The following is a 14,444-nucleotide window of genomic DNA, read 5'->3' as shown; positions in this document are numbered from 1 at the left end:
GATCAGTGTTTTTACGTTAAACAAACTATTTTTTCTCTCACGATGATGAAGATGAACCGTGTGATGTGTGTGTTGGCTGTTCTGCTGTGCTTCGCCTGCGGGTATACCATGGCGGCTGCTGCTACTACTGCTGCTGGACAGCCAAAGGCGGTGATGGCTGAATTTTATGGAAGTTATGACACTGCTCTTCTTAAGGAGGAGTGGGACAAAAAGCAAAAGGAGAAAGAACTGCTGAAGCAACAAGAGCTGAATAAGCAAAAGGTTACAGCGCCCCTTCAGACTCCAGAACGATTACAACCAGAGACTCATCCAAACGAAGAAACCACTGGAGACTTGCGGAACCAAAAAGGTGATTCTGCTCCATCTCCGGAGGTTAAACGCCCTGAGGGAGTAGACACTCCTGTTGCCGCTGCTGCTGAAACCACTTCCCAACCCAGTCCTGTTGTGGAGGTCGTGTGTATGTCCACGGAAGAACCACATTTACATCGCGCTGATAACACTGTGGAACGCCCATGCGAGACAAACAAAACTGGGCCTGCGTGTGAGGCTTACAAAAAGCTTTGCAAGGCTCGTGCTGATAGTGTATTTTCGGGTCTCTACGATCCCAACGTTATGAAGCCCAATAATAACAGGCCAACTGGAAGTGGTGACGCGGACACTACGTCGCCAGTCACACAAGGTGATCAAGAAGCTTCGAATAGCAATGGGGGTAACAGTACACCTGTTAACTCTAATCCTAACCAAGAACCTCCTGCAGCGGAGAGCAGTACCACAAACGAGAATACAGCTAACCAGCAATCTCCTCCAGCGGCAGAAGATGCAACTACACCATCAGCCCCACAAGAAAATAGCAATGCTGATTCAACGACCACTACTCCGTCAAGTCCCGAGAACACTACCACAGAAGCACCATCCACCACTCCAACTCCTTCAACCGATGCAGAGATCAGCACTATTGCACCCACCGAGCAGAACAGTGCCAATGCTGATAGCAGCAGTATCAGTCCTCTGTGGATGCGCACTGCCGCACCTCTGCTGATTGTGGCTGCGTTGGTATTGTAAAACGGTGTACTGAGGGGATTCGTTTGATTGAAATGAACCAGTTATAAAGAAACTTATAATAATAATTTCGCCAGTATATATGTGCTACTTTCGTGGTCAAATAAAATAATTTACTACACATTTGGGGGTTCATTTTAATTGTATTGAACCTCCTTTTTTTTTCGCACTTTTTTTTTTTCTCTCCCACGCTCGTTTGTTTTCTCGTTTTTGGTTGCGTGCGCAGGCCCTGTGCTCATCTGCTCACTGACCACACATATACATATCACAAATACGTTTATACCTGCGATTGCTGAACCCACAATGTTGTACAACTGGGGTATTGGGATTTGACCTTGTTGTTTTGGATTTGTGCACTTTTTTTTTCTGTATATACTGTTTTTGGGGGGTTTGCATCATCTTGCAAAGGAACTATTCCTTTTCTACTACTTTACTCTGCTGTTGCAGCTGCTTCTCTCTCTCACTGTGAGTATTTGTGTCCTGTATCCACTCTCTTTCTCTCTCTCCCTTTCCCTCTCTTCCACACTCTCTGCATAGACCTGTGAACTCAAGTGACAAGGAAGACAACAAGAAAAAGAAAAGGAATGATGATGATGATGCGCCGTGTGATGTCTGTGTTGGCCGTTGTGCTGTGCTGCACCTGCGGGTATACCATGACGGCTGCTGCTACTACTGAACACACAGAGGGGGTAATGAGTAAAGCTATCAAGAGTAGTAGTAGTAGTGGTGGTGTTTTTTCAACTGTTACAGGGTATCACCCTGCTGTGGATGATCACCACAAAATAATTAACCTTTCGAAGCCATCCACCAAGAGTTATCCCAAAGTAAACCAAGAGACGGCGCCCGGAACGCCTGAGGGTGTAAATATAGAAATCCAACAAGGCCGTCAACACGGAGTCGGAGGTGAGGCAGAAGCCACGCATCCGGTGAATGAGGTATCACCTGATGTTGCCGTCACGAATCCAGAACAAGATAAATCGCAAGAATCGGCTACCTTGGATCAGGAAAGTAGAGTATCGCAATTGGGTGCATCAGAAGATGTTCGTACTACAGGACAGAAACCAGATACTGGTGCCACGACAACGCAAAGCCAATCTCCGGGGTCTAATGGTACTGCTGAAAGTGATCAAGGAGCACAGAGCAACACAGCTGATAACACTACACCTGGCGACTCTGCACTTACCCAGCAACCATCTCCTCCAGCTGTAGATACGACTGTCACTTCAGACTCACACGAAACCACTTCCACTACTACGCCGAGCACCGAGAACACTACCACTGAAGCACCAACGACCACAACATCATCTCCTGTACCCAACGCAGAGATCAGCAACATCGCTTCCACTGTACAGAACAAGGGTAATGCTGACAGCAGTATCAGTCCTGTGTGGATGCACACTGCAGCACCGCTGTTGATTGTGGCTGTGTTGTTCTCTGCCACTGTGTACTGAACAGTGGGACTCATCTGAGGACAAATAATAATAATGGTTAAACTAACATAATCATAATTGCGTGCATCCACCCCATGGGTGAATAAACTAATAATCTGTTTACCAGCTTTCTCTTTTAATTCGAATTTCTTTTTTTTTACTTATTAATTCCATTACTTGCTTTTACTGTTGTGTGTGTATGTATAGAAAACTGGGCTGTTCTGTTCACTGACGGTATACATCTCTTGCTAGTACACACAGATGTGTGTGTGTACAGTAATTTAATATATAAACTAGAGCCATGGGGTATTGTGTGTGTGTGTTCTTGGAGACTCTCTGTGTGTGCCTGGGCTTGCACAGCGATGATGATGATGAACTGCTTTTTGCAGTGGGAAATGAAATAATAATAACATATGAATTTATATTTATAATTGCGTATATACTTACACATATAGACTTACACCCATAGTTGGTGTATATTTCTCTTTTTACTGGGTAAAGTGGGATAATGATTAATATTTGTTTGTTTGTTTGCTTATGGTTTGCTGATTCGTTGTGTATTGTGCCCTGTATCGTATGACGATTGGCTTTTTTTTTTTTCGTATTCTTACTAAGTTTACTTTGCTGTATTGTTTTCTGTAACTGGTTTAGTTTTTATTTTTACATTATTGTTTTTTTTTATGTGTTACTGTGTTTGGATTACATTTTTTCATCTCTCATACTGTTTTTCTTTTATCCACTCCACTGCTTTTAAGCTAAACCCACTATCACTATTTTGACTATGGGGAAAATGATGCGCCACGTGGTGTGTTTACTGGTTCTCATGTTGTGCTGCGCCTATGGGTGTGTGTCTGCTCCAGCTGCCACTCAACCTTCCACTAAGGATCACGCTGGCCGTCAAAAACCCTTTCAAGACCTTGTTGTGCCTGGTACTGGGGTCAGTGTTCCTGGTGCTAAGCTCTCTGAACCACGTGGGTCTCACACTGTTGGGGATAATGCTTTGAAGAATTGTCCTGGCAAAGTGGATAAGAATGGTGCTTGTGTTCCCGGTGCTGATGCTACTACGATGGGTCCGGGTAGTGATGTTGCTTCTGGTGTTCCCACTGCAACATCGATGTATCCTGGCGTTATTGACTCTCATGGTGGAGCTCTTAAGGACAAACGTGATGCTGTTCTTGTGCTTAAGACCGATGAAAAAGTTCAACTGCCTGAAAGTGGTGTTTCCCCATCCGGTGTGACCGACACTAGTAAAGCATCTCTTCTGTCACGTCCCGTTACTGTTGGTAATCGTAATCATACCCCAGTTGGTCCTGATGCTGCTGCTGTTCCTGGATATCCCAATGGTGTTCCTCCTACAATTAATGATGTTCCCGTTTCTCAGGGAGAACAAGCAGGTGTGCCTGGTGCTACTTATCCGCGTGCGAAACATGACGATCGTGTTACTGTTCATCCTGCGACGCCTGTTTCGAATACTGCAGATGGTCAACCGAAATTTCCCGGTGTAGATCCAAAAGTTGCACCTGCTGATCCCGTTACCGATTATCCCGGTGTGAATCAAACTCTCCTCCATGTTGGAGGTGCTCCTACTGTCGCTATTAATCGTGGTTCTGGCCCTATTCCACCTCCTCCACCTGAGGTTTCCCCGAGTGGTAGAGAAGCGTCAACAACCACTCAGCGTGAACAGAACGGCACTCCTGCTGCAGAAAGTGAGTCAACAAGTACCCAAGAAGAAGGTGATGCAGAAAATACAGAATCAACCACAACAAACTCCACAACTTCTCCTGAGACTTCAGACAGCAGCATCATCAGTTCTGTGTGGGTGCGTGTACCACTACTGATTGTGGTTACATTGGCCTGTATTCTTGTATGCTGATTTTGTAGTGTTGGATTACTTTGTGAGGATAAGAAAATAATAAGTAATACATACATAAGTATATTTATAATTTTGCTTGGTTCGACCGTAAGAGACACATTGTTGTGTATTTCTTTTGCTTTTTTATTTCTGATGGTCGTACTCTTTAATTGCTTTACTTTCATCTGAAAGGCTCATTGGGATTTTGTGCTTTGTTTCTTTAATCAAACTCGATATGAGTGATGGTTCAATGTTTGTGTCATGTGTTGTGTTTCTGTCTTTTTTTTTTTTCTTTGATGTTTGATTTGTTTTATTCTGTTTTATTCTCATCTTCTTTCTGTACTCTTTCTTCTTTCTTGTACATTCCATTGAAGTAAGACAGGTTCAACAATATCCACAACAATACCTTCAACCATTGGAAATCGTTATTTTATTTAGCGGAGTACCTTAATCCCCACTTGGCTGTTTTCCGGTCGGGGAGGCCTCCTCGTCGGTCGAGGATGTCATTTCCCCCCTTAAGCTTGGAGTGTTTTTCATTTCATTTCCTTGCCTTTTTTATGGTAAAAGCGAAAAAAAAGAAGAAAGAGATAAGTCCATTGGGAAAACTTCAAAAAAGAAATACAGAGAGAAAACAAAAGTGGTTTTTTTTTTTTTTTTTAGAGGTGGGTAACCTCCTCTTCTTTTTTTTTATTTTTTATTTTCAATCAAGAAGTGCCAGACTCCCAGAATTCTCTTGCAAAAGTGCCAACAAGACCGATGGATCCATCCACCATGGGACGATAAAATGTCCCCCATCACGTACATCACACTCTGTTCCCACAACAATAATAAAACCCGTATCCTCTGGAGTTGCGGTGCGGGTTTTACCTGCATTCCGTTCCAATACCCCACGTACAGCTGTTGCCATACAAAAAACTTTTACAAAAGAAAGATATTGGGGTAATGGAAGTGTAGGGTCTCTTGTAATGTAACCAACACCAGCTTCACTTATAATTCGATGACATTCTTTATTTAATGAAGATTGTTCTACTACTTCCTCTAACCATTCTTTAAAGGAAGAGTTATTTTCAAATTCTCGTTTAGTTATTACAACATTATCTGTTCCATCTTTAGCTTCACCAATCCATCCTCCAAAAATTTCTTCATTTTCTTTATTTTTATCACCATAATGAGTGGCATGTAAATGTGGTTTGTATGGTAAACAATTGTAATAAACATTTATAGCATTCATAGCAGGAGCATGTAGGGCTAAATAGATACGATTTTTATATAAATTTTGCCAGAAAATATATTCTTGTGTAGTATCCATAGAAAATATACGAGGGAAACAGTGAATAGGTCCACGGTATTTATATTCCATTTCTTCTTCTTCTTCATTATCATTATCACCATTATTATTATCATCCTTATTTGCTTCTTTATTTTCCGTGTTACACGATTCATCCTTATTATAGACATTATTTTGCAATGGAATGCTGGATTTATTGGTTATATCCTTTTCCTCATTCTCATTCTCATTCTCATTATTGATATTCTTGGATGGAATAAATTCTTCATTAACTACTAATTCTCTCAATTCTAAAAGTTTAGACAATATGGAGGCTGCGGTATGAGCCTGTTCAAGTACCATTTCCAATGCAGCTACTAAACTTCCCAGAAATTCACCAAAATCTTTAGATAACTTTATAGAAACTGCAAAACGAATCATTTCTGCAGTACAACAAGACATGTGACGAACAACTATATAATCTTTTTCCTTCTCTATATTTTTTCTACACTTGTACATGATATCCTTTTCATCTCCTACTGCAATTTCTTCTGTATTTTCTACCAAGGATGTTTGTTTATCCCACATTATGGTAATATTTCCCTCAATATAAGGTGCAGTGGCTTTGGCAAGATAACGACAACGAGAAATTCCATAAGAAATTCCTTCTTCTTCTTTTTCTTCCATTTCTTCTATAGAGGCATCATTTTTAAAATGATTTTCATTCTCTTGTGTTTTTTCATCACAATGGTAACATAAACTGCATACCAGTTTTTGAAGTGTTAGGGAAACTTTTACAGAAGTTTCCTTGGGAAGATGTAAATGATGCATTACCGCTAAACAGTGTTCATTAAGATCTAACATACCAGAAATTAAAGATGTTGTATCTACCATTGCAAGTTCTAATTGTAAACGTTCATAGCTTGCAGCTTCCCACTTGCCCATTTTTTCTGTAATATTACCTATAGAATCAGAAGGGTAAATTGTACATGTTAATTCCTCACATATTTTTATATCTTTTCGAGAGATAGCTCCACATGTACTTTGATTTGTATCGTAAAAATGAGATGATTCCTCCCCCTCCTCCTCCTCCTCCTCTTTATTATTATCATTATTATTGAGAGACTGTGAAGAATTGGTTTTGGCTTTAAAATCTGGTTCTTGATCAAATAAAAGTGCCCCAACAAGAACAAGTGGTTTCATTGCCATTTCTTCAATGCGTTGTTGGCGAGGACGATTACCTGTTCCAACACCAGAGTTAGCCTTATTATGTATATAACGTACATATTTCTTACGTCCTTTTACTATACGATTAACAATTATAGGAAGATTTTTTGAAAATCTTAATACACAGCGAGACATGGCCTCTACATATCTCGCATTAAAGAAAGCTACAGCCTCAAAGAGAACACATGATTTTCCACAAAGAACTTCTGGAAGTTCATTACAAAATTGTTCCACACGACGCATTGCCGTAGATTCTCTCTGACACACAGAAGAAACATACTCTAATGAATGGGATAAAAAAGAATCAGATGATTCCACTTTCGATTCATTTTCTTTATTATTTCCTGTTGCATCTCTAAATTTGTGATAAGTGGTAATGGCATGTCGAAGTGCCTCCAACACACTTTGTGAATCATCTAAAGTAACTCCACCACTACTACCAGTTCTTCCTTTTCCCGATAATGATGATGATGAAGTTGATGCCATTCGCATTTCAATAGATTTAAGAGCGACCCGAAGTGCCTCTGAGAGACGCCGGAACTTTTCAGTGGCGTGAGGGTCGTCTGGGTGTAAATCCGGGTGGCACTGCAGAGTCTGGGCGATGTACGCCTTCTTCACACGTGCGTGGGAGAGATCGGAGGAGGCGGTGAGTCCTAATGTGTGCAGGGCGATGCGGGGAGTCATGGCCCGCCGCCAGGGAGTCTGGGCAAGCATATTCCCAACACCCAGCCACTGTACCCGCTAATTAGATATATATAAATAAAGAGAGAGAGAGAGATAGAGAGAGAGAGATAGAGAGAAATAAATAATAGTAATGAGATGGGATAGAGAGATAGAGAGAGAGAGGAGAACAGGAAGAAGAAACGGAAAAAAAAAAAGAAAAGAAAAGGGAAAACACAGAAGGGTCAAAAGAATAACTAACTAACTAAGAGGAATAAACACAATAAAGGTGATCATCATCATTCCCCACTACTTTTTTTTTTCATTTTTTTTTTTTTTTTCACTTTTCTTCTCTTTCATTTTCTTCTTCCTCCTCTTCATCTTCTTCCTCTTCACCTTCCTCTGGAAGTGTAAAGTGAAAAAATACTTTACTCGATACAAATGCCTCCTCCAGTGCGGTATACTCCCGAATCGCATAATCTACCATAGTGGCAGTGAGATGCATATTATTTATTTCCTCATCTTCATATGGTGTGAGTTTCTTCTTTGACTTTTTTCGTTCCTTTGCCTCCTTATCACGTTCTGCAATACCTTGCTGCATGGCGAGAAGACGAGCTTCATAATGTTTCCGAACACTCTTAAACCAATGAAGAGATTCAAATGCCTCTGAAATACCAAAAAGTTTAATAAGAAATGAACAACCAAGAACAAAACCATCATCTGTGAAAAGACCATCTTTATTCTTTTTTACAAGTTGTTCCTTTTCACGTATCATCATTTCTACATGTAAAACACAAATGGGTGGTATAATCATATGAAAATTCTTTAGATGATTATACTTTTCTGCATTCTTAAGTCGTCTTATAATGGCTTCAAGAAGCATACGAAAATACTCTGAACCTTCTGATAATTTCTTTCGCATATTTTGAATAACACGATCTACAATACGTACAGCTTCTACTGTACATAGTGGAGCCTGTGTTTCATCTTTATCTTTATCCCCTTCTCCTTCTTCCCCCTCTCCTTCTATTACACCTTGTGGTTGTAATTGTTTGGGTTCATATATATTACTATGATTGCCCTTATGATTATTATGATTACGGTTACCCCCCTTATTCCCCTCATTCTCATTTTCTTCTTCTCCTTCTTCTTCATCCTCATCGGTTCCAATAGCCTCCGGGTCAATCACACGTTCTAGACGAACGGCATTATCAATAGAAGGAACAAATACGGCCGCATCGGCAACCGCACGAAGTCCACCACTACGCATCATTCGCATATAACCCAATGCATTTCCAATTTCAGAAACGAGATGACGAAACTTTTCTAAAAATGTTTGTCCATCATCGGCAAGTCCAAGTTTTCGCATTTCTCGAATAAATTTTTCTGCTCGTGAAAGTGGATATTCACCTTTAAGTTCTTCTTTCTGAGCTTGAAATAATTTTGCATCTTTTATAAGTCTTGATTTCACATGATCATCATATAAAAATTGTGAAAGAATAGCAAGTTTTTTTAATATACACTTATAAACATAATTAACAGTTGTATTCATTATTCCTGTACCATGTGTTCGAATAGAATTGGCAATATGACGAATATGTAAGGTATGTAAATGTTTAGATTCCGTAGCGGATGGACGTTGTATAAATAATTGTTCATTCATATTATAGGTATAATTAGCAACAAATACTTGAATATTTTCTGTAATGACAAGTACATCTAATCCTTGATCTACTATACTTCCTGGTAAATGACCATCACATATTATAAGTCCATATTTTTCTAAGGCTAATATACGCATTTCTTCATATGTTTTCCAATCATTTGCCATTAAAGCATTAAGATTATAAAATTGAGTATTCAGATAATTTTCTACTTGAGTAGCAATATGAAGCCATTCATTAAAGAAACGAAGAGGTACTAAACGAGTAAAACGTGCCAAATCACGTGCTCCTGATGATAACAGTGAAGATGTTTCTAATTCAATTTTACGAAAAGGTTGTCCAAGAACAACAGAATGTGTAGAAAGACGTAAATCATTTTCAACATCTGTACAAAGTGGTTCAATAAGAGATTTGGAAAAACATTTCTTTATATAGGAGATATAATTATCTAATAACTTTACAGAATCCTTCACATGTTTAGAAGAAAGAATCGTTGGTCGACAATCATGCATAGCCATAAGAAGATACGGTAAATATTCAGCTTTAAGTGGTTTTTGATAAATTCGATCAAAAAAGAGTGGATAAAAGGTTTCTCTTTGCCAATAGAGAAAATCACAATCCGTAGCCGTTTGAAGAGTCATTTGATACGAAATCACACGATTAAGATGAGCAAAGGCGGTAAAAATATCTTCTGTTTGTTTTGGGGTAATAATATGAAGAACACTTCCACTCATTTCACGTCTATGAAGTGCTATACTAAGAACAAGATCAAGAGAAACTAAATTTTCTGGTGTTTGTGGTTTATGTAAAAGAGCAATAGCTTCTGCAATAGCACTATATTGATCCGTTACATCTTCTTTACTTTTTTGAATAATATCACCTAATTGTTGATAAATATCATAAAGATGTTGTTCCATTCCATATGTAATGGTACGAATAAGAGAATTATAGGCATTGGCTAATATACCACTTTTAGCATGATAAGCAGCACGAATCATCATAAGTAATTCAATTCCATGCGCTATACCATCTACTTGTTGTAAGGAAATAGCCACATCCGCACAATTATGTAAAGAGATATGATTAATAATAAGTCGTTGAAGATGTTGAGAAAGAAGTACACCACGTTGTAAAAGTAAAGTCATTGTTTGTAAAAAAGATTGATAATGTAAAGAATCTGCCGGTACAGTAGATTCCATTTCCGTTAACCAAGCACTAACAAGTGTTGTTAGTCTATTAAGATGAGGAATAAATACAGAACTACTTTCTTGACAAGCTTCTTTAATAGCAGACATTCCTTCCTTATTAGGATCTTGAAGAATTCGATTTAATTCCACCGGTACTCGACGAGCCATCCAAGCCGCAGGTCTAAAGAGATGCATACCTCTTATATAAATAACAGGCATTTTATGATGAAGACGAAATACACGTTTACATAAATCACGACGTATATTATTATTATTATTATCATTTAAAGTTTGTGAAAATAAATGAAGATGTAAATAATACATTCCTAAAATACCTAAATAACGTTGACGAGCATTCCCTTCTCGTGTTGTTCCTACTGTTTCCTCTACCGTAGTAATTAATTCATCCAATAAATCGGTAAATTCCATACAAAACCTTTTATTCCTTGTTACCATTACCTGTATAGAGTTTTCCTCCCTATCAAAGGGTTGCATAATAAGACGATGTAAGATTCCATCATCTAATAATTCACACTCAATTTTACTTAAAAGTCTACAAAATAATTCCATCGTCATTTCATCATATTCAAATCGATCTTGATTTCTAGAAACCTGTGCAAGAAGTTTACGATAAATAGAAAGACCATGACGAAGTGTTTCATGGGTTTGAAGTACTTCTTCTAAACTCACAACGGCCGCAAAAAGATCTGTTAAGGAACGCCAAACCAGTGGAAAACGAACATGTGTAAAAGGTCTATAATGATCTTCTTCACGTAATGGAGAATATAAAGAAGCTAATTGTTGAATTGTATGAAATATTACTTTTCGTACTCGTTGAAGCCAATTCCATATATCTTGTAAACATCCCAAGAGATAACCTACTCCTTGTTGAGCTTCCTCATCTGTAATACCTTCTATTCGACAACTATCATCTCCAAACATGGCTAATGGTGGAATGAATATATCAATTGCCTCATTTGCTAATCCATCCATTTCCATTACAAGACTTGCAAAACAAAGTGTAAGACGATAAAAAAGTTTATTATGAAGTTGTGTACGTCCAAGAGTATCGGCAATGGATATGTCTTGTTGACATCGCTGGGCTGCGGTGGTACCAAGGAGTAAATGGATCGTATCACTATGTATATCCCACACCATTGGATCCCATCGGCGATTAAATGCCTGTTGAAGTTCTAACAACATTTTTTCATGAGCTGCAGTGAAAACATGCAGTTTATCGTGAAATGCCTCCCGTTCATCTTTTCCAATATCTACACCAAAGTTGAAATTTGTTAGCATGATGGAAATGATAATAAACTACACCTAAAGGATAGAGAGAGAGAGAGAGAGAGATGGAAAATAATAATAATAATAATAATAAAATAATAATAATAAACAGATGTGGTTACTAAACCACTATATCATTAGATAATCATGTTATTGGCAGAGTAGAGAAAGCCTACACAGCAAAGCAAGTAGTAATAATAATAATACAAAGAAAACGATAATACCCCAATATTTCTCTGGAATCCACAACCAACCAACGAAAAAAAAAAAACAATCTCTTACACATACACCTACACCTACAAGTACACCTAGAGCAACTCTAAGGTAACATCTCTCATCCTTTTTTTTCTCTATATATATATATAATTGTACTTTATTTTAAGCGACGTTTAATACACTCCGATTTACATCGGGCTGCTGCGGTATACAGTGGATGCTGTAGATATAAACTCGCCTCTCCTCTAGTCTCCAGAGAAGAAGGTCCATCATAACGAAGAGAAAGGAATCTTCCTACTTGTCTATTCCTTTTCTCAAATGTGAAGATATTATGATAACCATATAATTGACGAGCAAAGACACCTGTGTATAAATCTTTTACCAACCGCATACAATCATCCGCATGTTTTTCCGCTTCCTTATATTGATAAAGTAAAAAAAGTGACTCACTTAAATTTATATGAGATATGGCGGTATCTAAATGAAATTCCCCAACACTACGACGACGTAATCGAAGAGCATGACGATAATACTCCACAGAGAGTTTATGATTTCCACACCAAAGTGATAAGATTGCCAATCTATCCATAACAACTGCTTGCAAGAGATCATCTTTACTCTTGTGTAAATACGCTAACACCATCTCATACGATTGACGTGCTTCTTCTAGACGATTACACCCACTAAATGTATTTCCTTGAGTAAACATGATAAGAGCCATAGGACCTGAAGTAATATGTTTAAATGATGTATCTAAACTAGATCTTAAAGAGGAAAGTAACTCTAGAGATTCCACATGGTGTCCACTATTGGATAGTGCCTCTGCAAGTTTTACTTGAAGTCTAATCCTAAAAGGAACATTATCCATATAAGAATAATAGTTATTATCATCCTTAAAATATTCATCATAATAAGAATATATATCCTTATACTCAGAAGTATTAATACTAGTAGTAGTAGTAACAGCGATATTATATTTATCAATACTTTGTTTAAATGCTTCTACTGCTGCCTGGTGTTGATTCTGTGCTGTGAGAATATTTCCTTTTGTTTCCAATATACTAGCCAAAAGACGAGCGTGAATGGAATTCCAAACTTCTCTTAACATCACATCCCTCTCTATATGAATTGATGGAGCGATTTCCATTAACTCATCAAAAAGTTCTTCCACCATTTGAAATGCATGATCAAGAAATTGATTTCTTCCTATAAAAGGAGTAAAATTTTCTGAACCGATAATAATTAAAAGTCGTACCAGTTTAAGTTGTGAGTGTGTAAAGGAAGGAAATGGTTCGGGAAGTTCATGTAAATAACGTTCCATGGTTTCTAATGCCAAATAAAGATTCTCTGCGGTATGAGGAAGAATAGCTTTAACAACTGTCCCTGCTCGCAATAACCTCTCTGCATACTCTAATGCTAAAGAACCAATACTTTTAAATAACATTATTTCTTCAGCTTTATTGAAAGGTTTATACTCCATTAAAACTTCTAAAGCTTTCTCCATACAATGGAGTTCCACACGTTCATCCCCTACAATATTCTTTTTCTTTTTTAAAAAATACGCTTTCCTTTTATTTTTTCTTTTCCATTCCTCTGATACTACTACAGGGGTGGTAGAGGAGATATGTAAAGAGTTATTCCTTCTCATCAACTGTTGTAAAAGAAATTGATGAGTAGATTCCAACAGAGAGTGGGCATCTCCACATAAATCACGTCGAGGTTTTCTCTCTACAAGAAGAGAAAGAGGAGTTTGCTGTGTAGAAAGAGTAAACGTTTCTTTTTTATCTTCACAGTTTAAAGAGGAAGTGTTAGAAGATTTAATAAAGGTGGAATGAGCTTTTAAAAGATGATCTTCATACTCTGAAGCTTCTCTTTTATCCTCCACATAACGAGATCGCCACTTCTCTCTATCATCTTGTGTAAATTCTTTATTATATTCAATAAGATCCCGTAAATGATCCAAGGCCTTATTGGCTTGAAAAAGACGTTCTGTACGTAGAAGACTTATCACTAAAATATGAAGAAGTTCACAAGATATGAAAGAGTTTTTTAAACTCTCATCGGTTAATAAACACTCTACCAAGACAACACAACGATTGTATTGTTTTGATTGAAAGAGTTCCTGCAAGTATTGTATAGCTTCTTCTCTGTGATATCCGAATTGATCCCATTCCTCATGTTTCCACATACACGTGTTGAAGGGTGGGAGATTTGGAAATGCCTTCACTGAGAATAAATAGAGAGAGAGAGAAAAAAAAAAGAAAAGGGAAAACCAAAATAATAAAAAAAAACAAAGAGAAGAACAAAACAAAAACAATTATTCCTATAAAAATAGTGAAAAATTCAATTCATTATCTTCCTATTTCCCTTCTGTTTTTTTGGGGTTTTCACATTTTCACCCATTCAAAGAAGACATTAATACAGCACCCTCACTCATATTTTTTTTTTCTGTTTCTGTTTCTGTTGCACGTATTGTTTATACATAAATATATATATATATATTTATTTATTTATTTTAACTCTTCACCCCCTGTAGAGAGGACATAAATGTTTCTCTCGTCTCATTCTTTCTTTTTTTTTTTTTTTTTTTTTTTT

The 14,444-nt window shown here is 37.7% G+C and overlaps 6 protein-coding genes across 6 annotated transcripts; 3 read left to right on the top strand and 3 right to left on the bottom strand.

Moving 5' to 3' along the window:
* Nucleotides 1-42: 42 nt before the first annotated feature.
* On the top strand, nucleotides 43-1,062 carry TM35_000151710 (uncharacterized protein; the record flags this gene model as incomplete). The annotated part of the gene is made up of 1 exon (XM_029025823.1): nucleotides 43-1,062. The coding sequence occupies one exon, from the start codon at nucleotides 43-45 to the stop codon at nucleotides 1,060-1,062; it is 1,020 nt and encodes a 339-aa protein (XP_028882806.1).
* Nucleotides 1,063-1,643: 581 nt separating this feature from the next.
* TM35_000151700 (uncharacterized protein) lies at nucleotides 1,644-2,510 on the top strand (the record flags this gene model as incomplete). Its single annotated transcript, XM_029025822.1, has 1 exon — nucleotides 1,644-2,510. The coding sequence occupies one exon, from the start codon at nucleotides 1,644-1,646 to the stop codon at nucleotides 2,508-2,510; it is 867 nt and encodes a 288-aa protein (XP_028882805.1).
* Nucleotides 2,511-3,270: 760 nt separating this feature from the next.
* TM35_000151690 (uncharacterized protein) lies at nucleotides 3,271-4,362 on the top strand (the record flags this gene model as incomplete). The annotated part of the gene is made up of 1 exon (XM_029025821.1): nucleotides 3,271-4,362. One exon carries the CDS (start codon nucleotides 3,271-3,273, stop codon nucleotides 4,360-4,362), a length of 1,092 nt encoding a protein of 363 aa, XP_028882804.1.
* A 679-nt stretch (nucleotides 4,363-5,041) lies between these two features.
* TM35_000151680 (putative DNAJ-domain protein) lies at nucleotides 5,042-7,549 on the bottom strand (the record flags this gene model as incomplete). The annotated part of the gene is made up of 1 exon (XM_029025820.1): nucleotides 5,042-7,549. The coding sequence occupies one exon, from the start codon at nucleotides 7,547-7,549 to the stop codon at nucleotides 5,042-5,044; it is 2,508 nt and encodes an 835-aa protein (XP_028882803.1).
* A 286-nt stretch (nucleotides 7,550-7,835) lies between these two features.
* TM35_000151670 (uncharacterized protein) lies at nucleotides 7,836-11,645 on the bottom strand (the record flags this gene model as incomplete). Its single annotated transcript, XM_029025819.1, has 1 exon — nucleotides 7,836-11,645. The coding sequence occupies one exon, from the start codon at nucleotides 11,643-11,645 to the stop codon at nucleotides 7,836-7,838; it is 3,810 nt and encodes a 1,269-aa protein (XP_028882802.1).
* Nucleotides 11,646-12,006: 361 nt separating this feature from the next.
* On the bottom strand, nucleotides 12,007-14,037 carry TM35_000151660 (uncharacterized protein; the record flags this gene model as incomplete). The annotated part of the gene is made up of 1 exon (XM_029025818.1): nucleotides 12,007-14,037. One exon carries the CDS (start codon nucleotides 14,035-14,037, stop codon nucleotides 12,007-12,009), a length of 2,031 nt encoding a protein of 676 aa, XP_028882801.1.
* Between the last annotated feature and the right edge of the window lie 407 nt (nucleotides 14,038-14,444).

Source organism: Trypanosoma theileri, assembly GCF_002087225.1.
Source record: "Trypanosoma theileri isolate Edinburgh chromosome Unknown TM35_Tth_15_V1, whole genome shotgun sequence".
NCBI classification, from domain to species: domain Eukaryota; phylum Euglenozoa; class Kinetoplastea; order Trypanosomatida; family Trypanosomatidae; genus Trypanosoma; species Trypanosoma theileri.
Note: the sequence above shows the minus strand (reverse complement) of the source record. Positions and strands in the feature narration are given on the sequence as shown.